The 13,802-nt window shown below is 47.4% G+C and overlaps 1 protein-coding gene across 1 annotated transcript in view; it reads right to left on the reverse strand.

Annotated features, from left to right (window-relative positions):
* Positions 1-13,802, reverse strand: part of LOC142559415 (uncharacterized) — a 227,025-nt gene that overhangs the window by 81,842 nt on the left and 131,381 nt on the right. The window contains exon 3 of the mRNA XM_075671013.1: positions 5,978-6,123. Coding sequence (XP_075527128.1) covers positions 5,978-6,123 — 146 coding nt within the window. The remainder of the gene's footprint in view (positions 1-5,977; positions 6,124-13,802) is intronic.

Genomic DNA, 13,802 nt, shown 5'->3' on the forward strand with positions numbered 1-13,802 from the left:
TGCAGCAAAGAGGGTACGAAGCCGTTCAGTGGTGTTCAAGGCCATTGCCGACTTCACGTGAAAGGCATCAATCCACTTCGACTAAGAGTCAACACATAGCAAGAATGAAGCGCCTTCGCATTCGAAAAAATCAACGTGTACTGTTTGCCAGCAGCGAGCGGGAAATGGCCAGGGTTCCAAAGGGGCGCGGGTAGCCCTACTCTGCGTTGCTTGGCAGATTTTGAAACTTTTCACGATGGTTTTGATGGCTGCGTCAAGCCCGGGGCAGCACACTAGGCCACGAGCTAACATCTTCATTCGGACTATGTCAGGGTGCTCAACATGCAATAATGCCAACACATATTCTTGCAGTTTGGGCGGAACAACGACCCTGCTACCCCATGTGACGCATCCTTGCTCTAGCGATAGTTCCATTCGTCTAGATTGGTGTGGTCGTAGCTCGGCTTCTACTTGCAGTGGCCATCCACTCCGCGTAAGTTGCACAGCACTTTGTCCTGTCTGGTAGCGTTGGCGACATCTTTGGCTGACAGCGGCGTCGTTTCAAAAACTGCCAAACAGTGGGCCTCTTCATCCTTTGCTTGACTTGGAAGTGGTAATCTCGATAACGCATCGGGCACTTCCATTTGGGACCCTTTTCGATACCTAAGCTCGTAACGATATCCCGCCAAGAAAGGCGCCCATCGTTGCATGCGCGCCGCGGCCAAAATTGGTATCGGCTTGCAGGCACCTAGAATGCCGAGTAATGGCTGGAGGTCCGTGAAAAGCGTAAAATGACGGCCGTACAGATATCGATGAAACTTCTTCAACCCATATATTATGGCCAACGCTCCTCTTTCAAAATGCGAGTACGCGCGGTCTGCTGCCGATAATGTTCGAGAGGCAAACGCAATGGCATTTCGTCCCCGTTTGGTTGCACATGCGAAAACACTGCGCCCAGTTCGTATTGAAATGCAGCGCAACTGAGTACAAGCGGTCGCTTTGTGTTGTAGTAGCAGAGTACTGGGCTCGACGTGAGCAGCTTATTTGTTTTCTGGAAAGCAGCAGCGCATTCTTTGGACCAGTGGCACCGCAGGCCTTTCTTTAAAAGAGCGTACAGTGGTGCTGCCACGGTCGCCACCTTCGACAGGAACTTGGAATAAAAGGTCACCATGCCCAAGAATGATTTCAATTCCGTTGCCACGGAATTTTGAGGTTTGAGGGTTCTGGCGCAGCCGTAATTGCTTTATGTTTTGATCGCAAAATCTGGATTCCGGCTGCAGATATCCAGTGGCCCAGGCACCGAACTTCCCTTTGAAAAAACTTGCATTTTTCGTCTTGAAGAGTTACATTGTGGGCCTGAAACCGCCGGAGTACTTGTTCTAGCCGCTCGCGACAGTCGGACGTGGTGGTACCCCCAATGATTACATCATCAATGTAGCATCCTACGTGAAGAATACCACAGAGAATTCTGTCCATAAGCGACTGGAACACTACCGGAGCGCTTGCAATGCCAAAGGGCCGACGCTGCTATTGGAAGAGCACTTTATGCGTGTTTATCGTCAAGAGTGACTTGGAGTCTTCGCAAAGCTCCACTTGCTGGTATGCAGAGGCTAGATCCAAAACGAAAGAAACACTCAAACCCTCTAAAGCTGCGAACAAGTCTTCTGGTAGCGGAAGCGGGTAATGCTCTGTTTTCAGCACGTGGTTCACAGTGAGCTTATAGTCACCACACAACCGGACCTCTGCCCCTCCGTCCTTTGGCACAGCGACCAAGAGTGTTGCCCAATCGCGCCGTGTTACCTGCTTCACGACGCCGGCTTCCTCCCAAGTATCCAGCTTAATTCCCACTGGTTCAACAAGAGCGAAAGGTACCTTACGTGATCTGCAGAATACGGGTTTGCTGTCCGGTTGTATTAGTATTTGCGCTTTGAACCCAGAAATTGGTCCTAACTGCTTCACAAAAACAGGCGCAAAATTCTGTTTCAGCTCAGTGACAATGTCTACTGACCTTATGGCAGCGATTTCGTTCCAAGTTACCGTTAGTCGACTCAGCCAGTTTCTTGCCAATAGGCATGACCACTGCTTTCCTGTATCATCGACTATTATCAGGGGAAGGACGCAAGTATGCTTGTTGTATTTTACTTGCACGTCGACCGAACCAAGAACTGGGATAAGCTCGCCCATGTACGTTCTTAACGGATCAGCCACCGCCTCCAGGGGCAGGTGCGCCCAGTTCTGCTGATAGATTGCCTTTGGCATCACCGTCACTGAGGCGCCCATGTCTATTTGCATGGTCAGGTTGTGGCCCTCTACATTCACGGTAACATAATACGGGGACTTGTTGCTGGTGATACTACAAATCTGCAAATCATTATCCGATTCTCCCGTGGAGTCATCCACCCGATTTAGTTCTTTGCATGGTTCGGTTTCCCGCCTGCACATCGTCCTCAGATGACCTTGCGTGCCACAGTTGTGGCACTTGTACCTGCGGTATCGACATGTTCTTTCCGAGTGGTTTTTTTTCCACATCGGAAACATTCTATTGGTTCTGTCGTGACTCCTCGCCTGCGGTACTCTCTGACGGGGCGTTGTTGGCCTGGGAGCTTGCCCATTTGCCTGCTTTCAGTTGTAAGGTCGGTCTGACGAGCTGCGTCCTCAGGCTTAGTTCGTTGCGACTGCTTCGATGTCATTTCGCGGTTCAGAGCAATTTTTCAAGCCCCTTCAAAGGTAAAAACCCCGGCGTCAGCCGCAAACAGCTCCCGCTAGGCGTCCGCGCATCGCAGCCCCGCTACGAGCCTTTCCCTCAAGGCTTGGTCAAGAAAGTCACCGAATGCGCAACTTCTGGCTAAATTCTTCAGCTGGAGTATGAAGTCTGTCACGCTTTCTTGTTCAAACTGTACGTGGTGGTTGAATCTGCACCGTTCCGCTACGATGGCTTTCAGGGGGCTGTAATGATTCTTCAGAACCGCTTTAGCTTCATCGTACGTTTTACTCGGCGGCGCATCGGGTACGAGCAGGTTTTTCAGTATTTCGTATGATTTCAGTCCTACGACCGTCAAGAATACGGCTAATTTCTTGCTGTCGGCTACCTCATTTGCCTCCACATATAACTCGAACCGTTCCACATACGAGTCAAAACTTTTGGCCTTCTCGTCGAAGCACTCGATTCTTCCCACCTTTGACATGTTGCCGTTTCCTCGAGGTTCCGCCGCCCTGGTCTGGTTACCTGCCGCGCTTGTCAGCATCCGCCACGGTCCCGGGAAGCCACTTGCGTCGATCCCATCCTCGTCGCCATGTGTTGTGTACTACGTGCGGATGGTGACGTGCCCAGGCGCGCAGCGTGACGAGCAAGAAGACCAACGGCTCCGGAACATAGAATGCTTTATTCGGAACAGCGCGTGCTTCTTATACACGCTGGCGGTTGCTTATCCGCTTCTGATAACAAACGCTGAATGACGCCTGCCGGCGCTATCACAACACCATTGCACAGTTTCGATAACTTGGAGACAGCGGAGAACACTAAGTTGGCTTGATGTCTGCTGGATACTTTCTACAGGCTATAGGGAAGCCTGTGATTATACGGCATGAAGTGCACTGGTCTTGCCTTTTTTTTAGTACGGATATACTTGGCACTCTGAAGAGCTTTTTTTCAGAAGTGTCTCGTGCACAGGTGTGGTGATGGAAGACGGATACCCGGCAGGTTCTAGGTAGTCTTGTGATTGAACAAAAAATTTTTCATTTGGTGCTCCTAGGTGTCATTAAATGCAGCTTGAATGCGGGTTGGGGATATGCCCCTTCTCATCAATTTTCAATGGGCATTGTCGCAAAGGAGAATGCACATATTTGACCTTGGTTGTTAAGCCCAGCAGACGTGATAATTCGTTGAGAATGAAGTCCGATATATATATTAGACTTCATTGTCAACAAATGATCACTTCTGCTGGGCTTAACAACCAAGGTCAAATATGTGCATCATTAAGGGTATCGTTATTACGCAATTTGAAGGTGAAACTGGGTCCGTCACCGTAGTTAGTGAAGGTACTACACAATTTTATATCCAACGCACCATAATTCCTATCGGATCATCTATTTTACCTATTCTGTGTGATAGTTATTTATCTGGCATTGAGAACCGAATTTTCGGAGCTTTGGTTCACTCGTCTGTTACTCGCACGTGCAATTAGGTGGATGGTACCCTTGTTCTTACATAGGAGCAGCCTCATTAGTGTTTTGACAACGCAGTGGCGATTATTCTATGTGGAGCGTGTCGATATATTGATTCAATGGTAAACGCAGTACCGTTGACATTCATTGTGAAATGGGTTCTGTCAGATAATGTACGACGATGTAATGTCTTGCGTGCTTTAGTAAATATTCTTTTTGTGTCGTAAAAGGACAGCAAATAAATATTTCAGGTCAAGCTGGATCGACGGACTATCAACCCAGAAATCAATTAACGTTTTCTGTGTTCCAATACGTTACCCTGTTGGTAAGAAGATGGCCGTTGAAGGTCTCGTTTCTTCTGTCCAACATGAACCGTCCGCTCCGAAGCCTTGGTCACCCCAAATATTCGGTTGTTGTGTCTTTTGCAAACTGTCTAGTTATCTATATTTACGAAGCGTACTACTTGCCCGCAGCAGGTGATGCGCGAGTCGCTCTCCGACACGGGGGCACGGTCACTTGAGCATTCGCGGCCGTAGGAGCCCGTGTGATGGTTGCCTTGGTTGTTTCCTCGGTGATAAAAATCATGTCACTTGTAATGGCGGGACGTGAGACATAGCAGCCGCCCTAAATAAAAAATGCTGATGCCTTACCTGAGAGCTACCCTAGACGACAATAGATGGGGCCATCCTGATTTTCCATTCTCGTAATTTTCTTGTCTACAGAACTCAGTATTTTTTACAAATGACGATTCCTTTAAGCGTGAAATACTTTAACTCCTGTTGTAGCCCACCCTCAAGTGACCTTGAACCAAAAGCCAGAGCCGTTATCCGGGCAAGTTGATAGAACGCAAGAAATTATCTGGACAACCACTCAAAACCTATAAGAATGCGGTCTCTGGTCTCTGTACAGGACCGCATTACATACGCTTATTACTGCCCAAACAAGTTACAAAAAATATTGCTTCCCACTGAGCCTAATGTTTGTTCACAATTTTACTCAAGCTGTAACTTCTAGTACGCTGAAGTTTTATTTGTCATTTCCAATAGGGAGGCGGGGAGCGACGTTCAAAAGGCAGATACAAGGTACCATATATTTGATTGTTATTTTTTGGCACTGAGATTGTTGCTTGTTCAACACCAGCAGTCCGTGAGTTCCGCAGCTCGAGAGATGCCGCCACGCTAAGTGACCAAGCTGACAGCGTCCACTGCGCTGCGGATGGCTGTTTGGCCGAGATGACACTTGCAATGAAGTTCAGTTCAAAACAGGTTCGTGTGCTTTGGTGTGGTGTGGCGGGGTGTGCCATTGCAAACATGCACTATACCCATTTAGCGATTGTAGGTAGTATCATCTCCAACCAATCTGCTTTACCGGTAGTCATTTGATGCTTGAATCAACTCTCCATTAGCGGAGAGCTATATTTTTCTTTCTTTTAGATGGCTAAACTTTCAATCTCCCTTGAATTTATATTTTACTTTAGTGTCCCTTTATTCTCCCACATCTGAGGGCGCCAGTGGCACGAAAAGTGGAAAGCCGATCGCCGATTTCAGCCCTTGCCCACACACGTGTGCTCACAGCTTTTTCTCATGTAAGTTTAGGCGCAGGAGACCCTTGCAGGGTCCTCCCTAAAGAGTTATTGTAGATACTCGTACTGGAGAGTGCTTGGCGGCCTCCCGCATGCTCATGCTTCTTCTCGCTGTCATAAGGTGCTGACGGTCGACGCTCACTTAATATTGTGCAAAATATGCTGTATACATCCTGAATAAAAACATAGACACCACAATGCACATCACCAAAGCAGCTAGTAAAACTGAATAGAAATATAGCGTACGCTTACATGTTGGTGCAAGAGAATGGCTGACAGGTGTCCGCTGTGGTCTTCATGAAGCAATGTAGAACAAGGCTCTCGATCGGGTAGGAGTACTTTATCATGTCCTTCATAATGTGAAGTCGGTTGTTTAGGATCGCTTCCTGGAAGTAAGACTGAAAAATGCGCGCATGTTGATCGAAATAGAATTACATGTTGATAGGGTCCATGTCAACACGTGCAAAATATCCATATAAATGTGCATGTCGTAAGAACATTACTGACAAAAAACATGAGCTCAACATCAGTAAATCCAGTTGTCTGTATCCACATTCGAGGGTAAGTGGACTATTTTACATTTTATCTGCAGCTATTCTTTTATAGACAGTCCTCCTTAACTTTATTCATCCCGAATATGTCTGTCTCTAATTTTTCTTAAATGAGAAGAAAGTAGGTTGACCGAGGGCCCCGATTTTTATTAGCCATATCATAAGAAGCCAACTAACAGTGACACCAAGGACAACATAGGGGAAATTACTTGTGCTCAATAAATGAGGTAAAGAAACAATAAATTAATGAAAATGAAAGTGGATGAAAAAACTACTTGCCGCAGGTGGGGAACGATCCCACAACCTCCGCTTCTGAGTGGTGGCGCTGGCTAACACTCCCAGGGTTCTACTAGGAAACGTTAATACCCGAGAATGTGGATGGGGAAACGGTGCGGCGATGGCTCAATTAATAGAGCATCGCACGCCTAATGCGAAGCTTGCGGGATCTTTCTCTAATTTTTCTTGTGGACCGTCATACAGGACATAGTGGATTCTTAGTATGAGGACCAATCGCGAACATAGGGCTGTCTAAAATCGTTCCTGTGGTTATTGTGCACATAAAAAAGCCCAATCCGTTGATAGTGCAGTGAAAAAATTGATGCCGACCGACACTACTTCTACTTCCCTCACGCGAGGGGCGGCGAGATGGATGGCCATGAGCAGCTACTCTAGCACTGAGCAATGCGAGCGCTTTTTTTTCTTTATTACATGGGAGCAGAATCTTCAGCAAAACAAGAAAAAGAAAGAGCTATACAAATTTAAGGCGACAGTCTTGCATGTGCTTCTTCATTGGCTGTCGTCATTGTGGGTTGTGAACTTTGTGTAATTGGCTACCGCCGAGATGGAGTGTTTCAGTAGAGGTGTTATAATGACAGTGCGGAGAGAAAAGAAGCTACTCAGGGCCATGGAAACAAGGCTTCGAGACGCTCATTGCTAAACACTCGACTTTTTCTTGTTTTTCCTACTTAAGGATGTATATGTTTTCTTCAGGTGCTAGTAAACATGTTAGTTATTGTTTTGCCAACATCCGAGCTTCTGATTTCTTCTACTCGAAGCCTCCGCCACGCTGCCATATGGAGCCGGATTTGATTCATAGCCTAGCGCAGCAACAACTGGTCATCAGCGGTGACATCTGAAGCTAAGTTATTCTGCTGTAGCGCAAGCTGAACAAGGAGAACTGCCTGTGTTACAACAAAATAAGATAAGCCATACCAACAAGGCCCTGTAGCTATCCTCATCTGAAGCTACAAATGGTGAAAACAGTTCGCCAGCGAGCGATCAGCTGTTTCGATACATCGATCACGTGTGGGTGAGTGCTTGGCTTTTCCTTTGATGTGAACCAGGTTCTAAAGGAGGGTTACATTTTAGAACTGGTAGATAACTTTGCTGAAAGACTACAGGTTAGGTACTTTTGGATTGTTGTTGTGGAAGTAGCCGGTGCCCGAATGGATCTAGGACTTGCAGAGGCTGCGGAAGCCAGACGCTAAGGTTTGATGCAAAGGATTTGGCACGAAAAACCATGATTAGACAGACAATCATTGACTTCGGGGCCGATGACGAGTACAGTGAAGCATGGAGCCTCATTGAACAAAAAAAGGAAGAGGAACTCAGACAGCAACAAGCACGGGAAAGAGAGAAACGCAGACATCAGCGAGAGAGGGAAAGGGAGAAGAAAAGACAGGAGTATGAGGCACAAAGGCTGGAGCGGGAGCTTGAGCTGCGCAAGTTGGAACTTGAGTTGCGTAATCGGTCAGGCAATTGTCCCTAGCAAGTGGTACCTCGTGTGAGCAAAGACACAGTGCTGAAGATGTCTAGGTATGCCCAGCCATATGTGTTGTCAGGGAATATCGGTCTCTATGTTACAAATTTAGAACGAGCGTGCGAGAAACTGTCGTTTCAGCGAGACACGTGGACTCAGAGGTTTCTGATGATTCTGCCCTGCAATAAAGCAGAGGTTGTTGCGGGGCTCAGATAGGAGGCCGCATATGACCACGAGAAGGTCAAGGCTTGCTTTCTGAGAAAGCACAGGCTTAGCGCAGAACCGTTTAGACAAAGCTTTCGGGGCGCCAAGAAGCCAAGGTACGAGAACAATCCAAGGGTTGGTACAATTTAAGAGTAAACTTAACCGCATGGTTAAAAGGCACTGAGTCGTACAGTGACAGGGACGTTGTAGTAGAGAGGATTCTGTTAGAGAAGTTTTGCAACTGTCTCCCGGAACAGGAAAGGAATTAGTTACATTATCGGCGTGACAGACCTTCTGCGACAAAGCGGCTGAAGTCGCCAAGGCGTACGCATCGCGCCGGCAGCTTGGCAGCGGCCTAGGAGTTGGTGGGGCCACTGATTCCAAAATAAGAGCGGATAACCGTTATGTGAAGCACCCTTCAAGCCCTCGAGTTGAGAGAGGAAAACAAGGTCCCTTCAGGTAAAAATAAAAGAACGAAAGAAGGACTACAGTGAACCGAGTGAAAAAGTGACGAACGCACAATAGACAAAGAGCGCTTTTGAGGCAAGGAAGTCGCTGGTTTGCAACAAGGACAATCAGCTGGATCACATAGCGGTAAACTGCAAAAAAGAAGCGGTTGCATTTTCTTATGCGAATGACTGCGAAGAAAACATCAAGTTGTTGAAGTCTCACGTGCTTGACCTGGTCCTGGCAGTAAACGGGAAACCGTGCAGAGCACTGCTGGACTCGGCGGTAACAATGAACCTTGTCCATCCATCGTATGTGTCCACCATCGGATTACTCAGGCCAATGCGCATGGATCCACAAGGTGGTGAAGGAACAGAGCGTCTGCTTGCCAATCGCGACAGTGGTCATCGAGGGTCTTTTCGGTAAGGTAACAACCGAAGGAGCTGTTCAGGAAAGCGCTCTAAATGTTAGCCGTACTTGTTATCAAACAGATCACACATGTTATTGCGAGTGTGGACATTATTTTCGGTGACCGGGTAGTACAAGCATTAGCCCATCAAAGGGGGCGAGAAATGGTAACTCAACTGGCTTCCGAGAGTAACATTATGGAGGCAAACCCAATAAGAATGTGCAGAAACAGATGAACACAGCGCATACCACCGCGATAACGAAACACCCGAGACCGGTCAGCCGGAAAATCAGTCTCGCGAAACGCAGAACGAGGGTGTCCTTGAGAATGCGTTATTGCCGCCAGTGTCAAGTAGTTTCACTACACTCCAAAGTGGGAATACAGAAGAGTTAGCTACTGGAGGTCCCCACCGTTCAGGAGATGAGAGAGAGCCAGAGAATGAAAACTCCACAAAAGAACATTTGTCTCCAGCTGAGCAGTGCTGTGTTGTATCGCTTATACGAGGATAAGCACAGAGTGGAGTGAGATCAACTAGTTGTTCCCCAGAAGTATCGCGCAGACTTGTTGCGACTTTCCCATGGCAGTTGGTGGTCGTGTCACCTTGGAACGAGCGAAACGAAGGAGAGGCGGTTATAAGAGTATTACTGCCATGGATTTTTTAAAGACGTGGAGAAACTTGTGCGGTCATGCGACTTGCCAACATGTCGGAAAGGTGCAGCATAACTGGAAAACACCGATGGTGTTAGTACCGATTATTACCGAGCCATTTCAGCACTTAGTGATAGATGCAGTTGGGCCACTTCCTGTGACAAAGACAGGGTACCGGTAGATTCTAACTATATTATGCTCAGCCACGAAGTTTCTAGATGACGTCGGGGGGTGTTATGGATTCGCTGTTGATATTTTCCGAAGTTGGATCCCCTTCCGAGATCCAAAGTGATCAAGGCAGCGTGTTGGCAAGTGTCTTCACCACGTCATTCATAGAGCGAAGGGGCATAAAAATAAAGCACAGCTAAATTCATGATCCACAATGCAACAGCGCCAAACGTGGCATTCAGCTCTCAAGCGCGTCTTTAGATGAATGTGTTATGAAAATACGCGCAACGGGAACGCATGTTTACCTACAGCACTTTTCGCTTTGTGGTCGGTGCCACATGAATCCACTGGTTTCAGCCCCGCCGAGTTGGTTCACGAAGGCCACTGCGCTCACTTGTACGAATGGTGCGGGAAACCTGGGAAGGGCGCGAAGACCGTACCACGGTGGAGTTCGTTTTGAATCTGCGGCAGTCCGTGCATAACGCTAAAGAACTTGTGGAGGCCTCCTTGAAGTCAGTTCAGGCTCGATCCAAAGTCTACTAAAATGGGACCACCCGTCAGCGGACGTTCCGTATCGGTGAGAAGGCAATGTTACTAAGAACCTCCAAACCAAACAGACTCGAACTACAGAGGAAGGGCCCGCTCAGGCAGATCCAAAGTTCTGTGGTACCAACTACCTGGTTTGTCTAATTGGAGGGGGAAGTAGCGCTCAAGAACTTCTGAAGAGGACTGAGCAGAGAGAGGGACTAAAGGAATGCTTGTTGTCTGATCTCGCCATAATTAAAGCAGAGTTTGAATAATGCTTCGTCGACAAACCGGGAAGAAGTGATTTGATGGAGCCCGATATTGAGCTGATGTCGGAGGACCCAGTGTAAACAATGTGTTATTGATTCTTTCCTAGGCAGAGAAACATCCTTGACAGAGAAGTGAAGCGCATGCTCGAATTAGAAGTATAATTTAGCCCTCCGAGAGCGAATACGCTTCAGCTATGATACTGGTGGAAGCTCCGTATAAGGACACGCGGCCTGTAGTTGGCTATCGGAAATTAAATGCTCTCACCAAGGATCAAGTGTATCCAGTTCCAAATATTGAGCAGAGGTTGGAGCACGTGAGTCGAGCAGCCAATGTGATTACGCTATACCTTACTCGAGGATACTGGCAAGTAGCGCTCACTGTGCGAGCCAGCAGATACGCGTCAATCGTCACAGCAACAGGCAGCTATTTACCAGCAATGATGAGCTTCGGACTTAAAAATGCTCCCCTTTGTTTTCACGCCTCATGAACAGGGTTCTGGAGGATTGTGAAGCATTTGCTGTGTCTTACTTAGATGACAGCGCAGTCTTTTCTGATTCAAGGGCAAACCATAGAGAAAGAAAAAGACTAAGAGCGGACACTCCGAGAAATCTGGCCTCAGGTACTACGTCACGGCTACGTAACGAACTATTGCTCTCACCAAACGCCAGAGGACGCAGGCGCAAAAAAAGAAAATGTTGTAATGAATTCTGCTCAATTGTTTTACAAAATAATAATTATACGCCCAAATTTGGCGTGTTTCTTATGCATAAAAACAGAACTTATCCAAGACACCTACCGTGCTTATTGTTCTTCATCCATGCTGCCATCAACACCAATCACCATTCGTCCATCGAGAAAAATCAACATTCGTGTACCAGCGGCGTCTCAGTGGGAAGGTTTCGTGAACGTCGGCTGCGGCGGTGTTTTCAGGTGTGAGACAGGTGAGTCACGTTTTCAAGCGAAGCCTGGAGTAACTGACTTGTGAGGCGATGAGGTTGGCTAAAAAAACCAGTTTGCGGCTCTATATGAGGCGGCTACACGCGAACAATGCGAAAAGCATGCTCCCTCAAGAAATGCATAGCGAGAGGGCTGTACCATGTACTTTTTTGCTACCCCCGCCGAGAACGAAATAATCTTTGTTGGTTGCGTTCCGTGAAAATCCTAAAAACGCGAAGCTGCCACTAACTTGCACCGGTTCACGGCTGTGCACTGCACTGAGACTCAGCTTGTCAGACTCCATCGAGACGCTGTGTCTCGGTTTGCGAGGGTAAACCGTTCTTGCCCACCGCTGTTTGCGATAACCACGGTATCGGCGTTCCATTGGCATAGTTCGTGTTGGCGGACTTAAAGCGATCTGCTGGACAACGATTAAGGTCAATGTCACGAATTTCGCATTTCTGGAAAATTCCGGTTTCGAGAAAATTGAATTCCTAAACCGCGTTTAAATGATAGCGTGACGGTTGACGGTCTTTTCGTTGGCCCGTTCTAGAGGCTGGCGAACGCTGGAAAGAACATAAAGGACGCCACGCCGGTTTAGACCGAAAACGGCATTCCAGGGACGGGCGCTACCTAAATAAAGAAAAGCAGGACGTTAGGCACGCTGTAGCCAACCTTTGCTTGCTCGTTTCCCCTATAGAGTAAGGACTCCTGAATATTTCATTAATATGACTTGCAAACAATGGCATGTGACATAAACAGCGAGCGTAGCTTATTGCGTTTTGTACTGCAGCGAAAAGTGTATCTACGGCGCACGGACGGACGCTGGTGTATACGTCCGCGCGTATTGTTTATACAGAAAAGTAACGGTGGGGAAAAGTAACCAATGACTACTGCATGTACTTATTGCGGCGGCCGTGTTGGGAAGTACTGCGCATTCTAGTAATTTTCGGTTCCTTATCATTTTTTCGTGGCGGAAGAGATTGCACAATGTATTGTCGCGTAGGCACGGTGTGGCGCGCATTTGAACAATGGCCTCGTGTTTGGACTGCTATTTTGCCTACCAATGTACTCCTTATACTGAGTACGTACAGGGGTGTCCAAAAGTTCACAGGCCGCGATGCCATGGGATTACATAGGATGGCGGCCTGGGGACTTTTGAACACCCCTGTACAGGGTCTCAACATTTATCCTTTTAAGTCTGAGTTATATGGGTCAGAGGTCAGGATATGTCGATGATTTTATATTGTGCATCGGTTCGCTATTCATTCAAAGCGGTTTTCTGGTACAGTTATGACGTGTACATATGCTTTTGGTAATTAACGAAGCATGCACTTATTGACATTTCCAGACCGTGTTGATGCCATGCCGTCCGGCGGTCCAAGCTACGGCAGCTACTGCTGTGTGTCGTGGTGCTTTGACAACGGCAGAACCCAAAAGAAGTCTATCTTGCCTTGGAATAAGAACATTGCGGAAACTCTGTCTCTTTGATACATATGAGCGCTTGTACCAAAACACAGAAGACAAGCGCGATGGATAAACCCGTAGTGAATTATGATTACCTCTATCTCCATCTGTTATAACTTAATCGAAATAAAAATTGCGTCACGACCTTAATTCACACCCAATATTGGACTAGACAAAATAGTGAATCGCTAAATCAAAACTACAAACAAAAGCGTTGCCATTTGGGGGACGAAAAGTGGTCTGAAATAACAAGCTTCCGCTACAGCCCAACGTCGGTTACGAGGGATAATCCACACTTTGCGCCAGCGAAACCGAAAAACAGGAAGTGCACGCCAGTTGCTCTCATCAACCGCCAGGCGCGCTAGGGTCGATTGGGCCGCTGGGGTGTATGGGAGTGTCCACTCTTAACCTTTTTTCTTTCTCTATGGGCAAACGATTTGGTACGTCTTAGAGCGGAGCTCAGCCGTTTGCGTCAAGCTGAGCGCACCGTAAATGCCGAGAAGTGTTGTTTTGCAAGAAAGAACGTGGACTACCTGGATCACCACATAGGTGAAGGTTTTAAGACACCCGTGGAGGTTAAAATATTAGCGGTAGCGGACTATCTTCGACCGAAAACTAAGTTGGACATACGGGCGTTTTCGGGGCTCATAGGCATCATACTCATTCCATCCGGGATTATTCAACTTCGGCAAG

This window comes from Dermacentor variabilis, chromosome 10 (genome assembly GCF_050947875.1).
Source record: "Dermacentor variabilis isolate Ectoservices chromosome 10, ASM5094787v1, whole genome shotgun sequence".
Lineage (NCBI taxonomy): Eukaryota > Metazoa > Arthropoda > Arachnida > Ixodida > Ixodidae > Dermacentor > Dermacentor variabilis.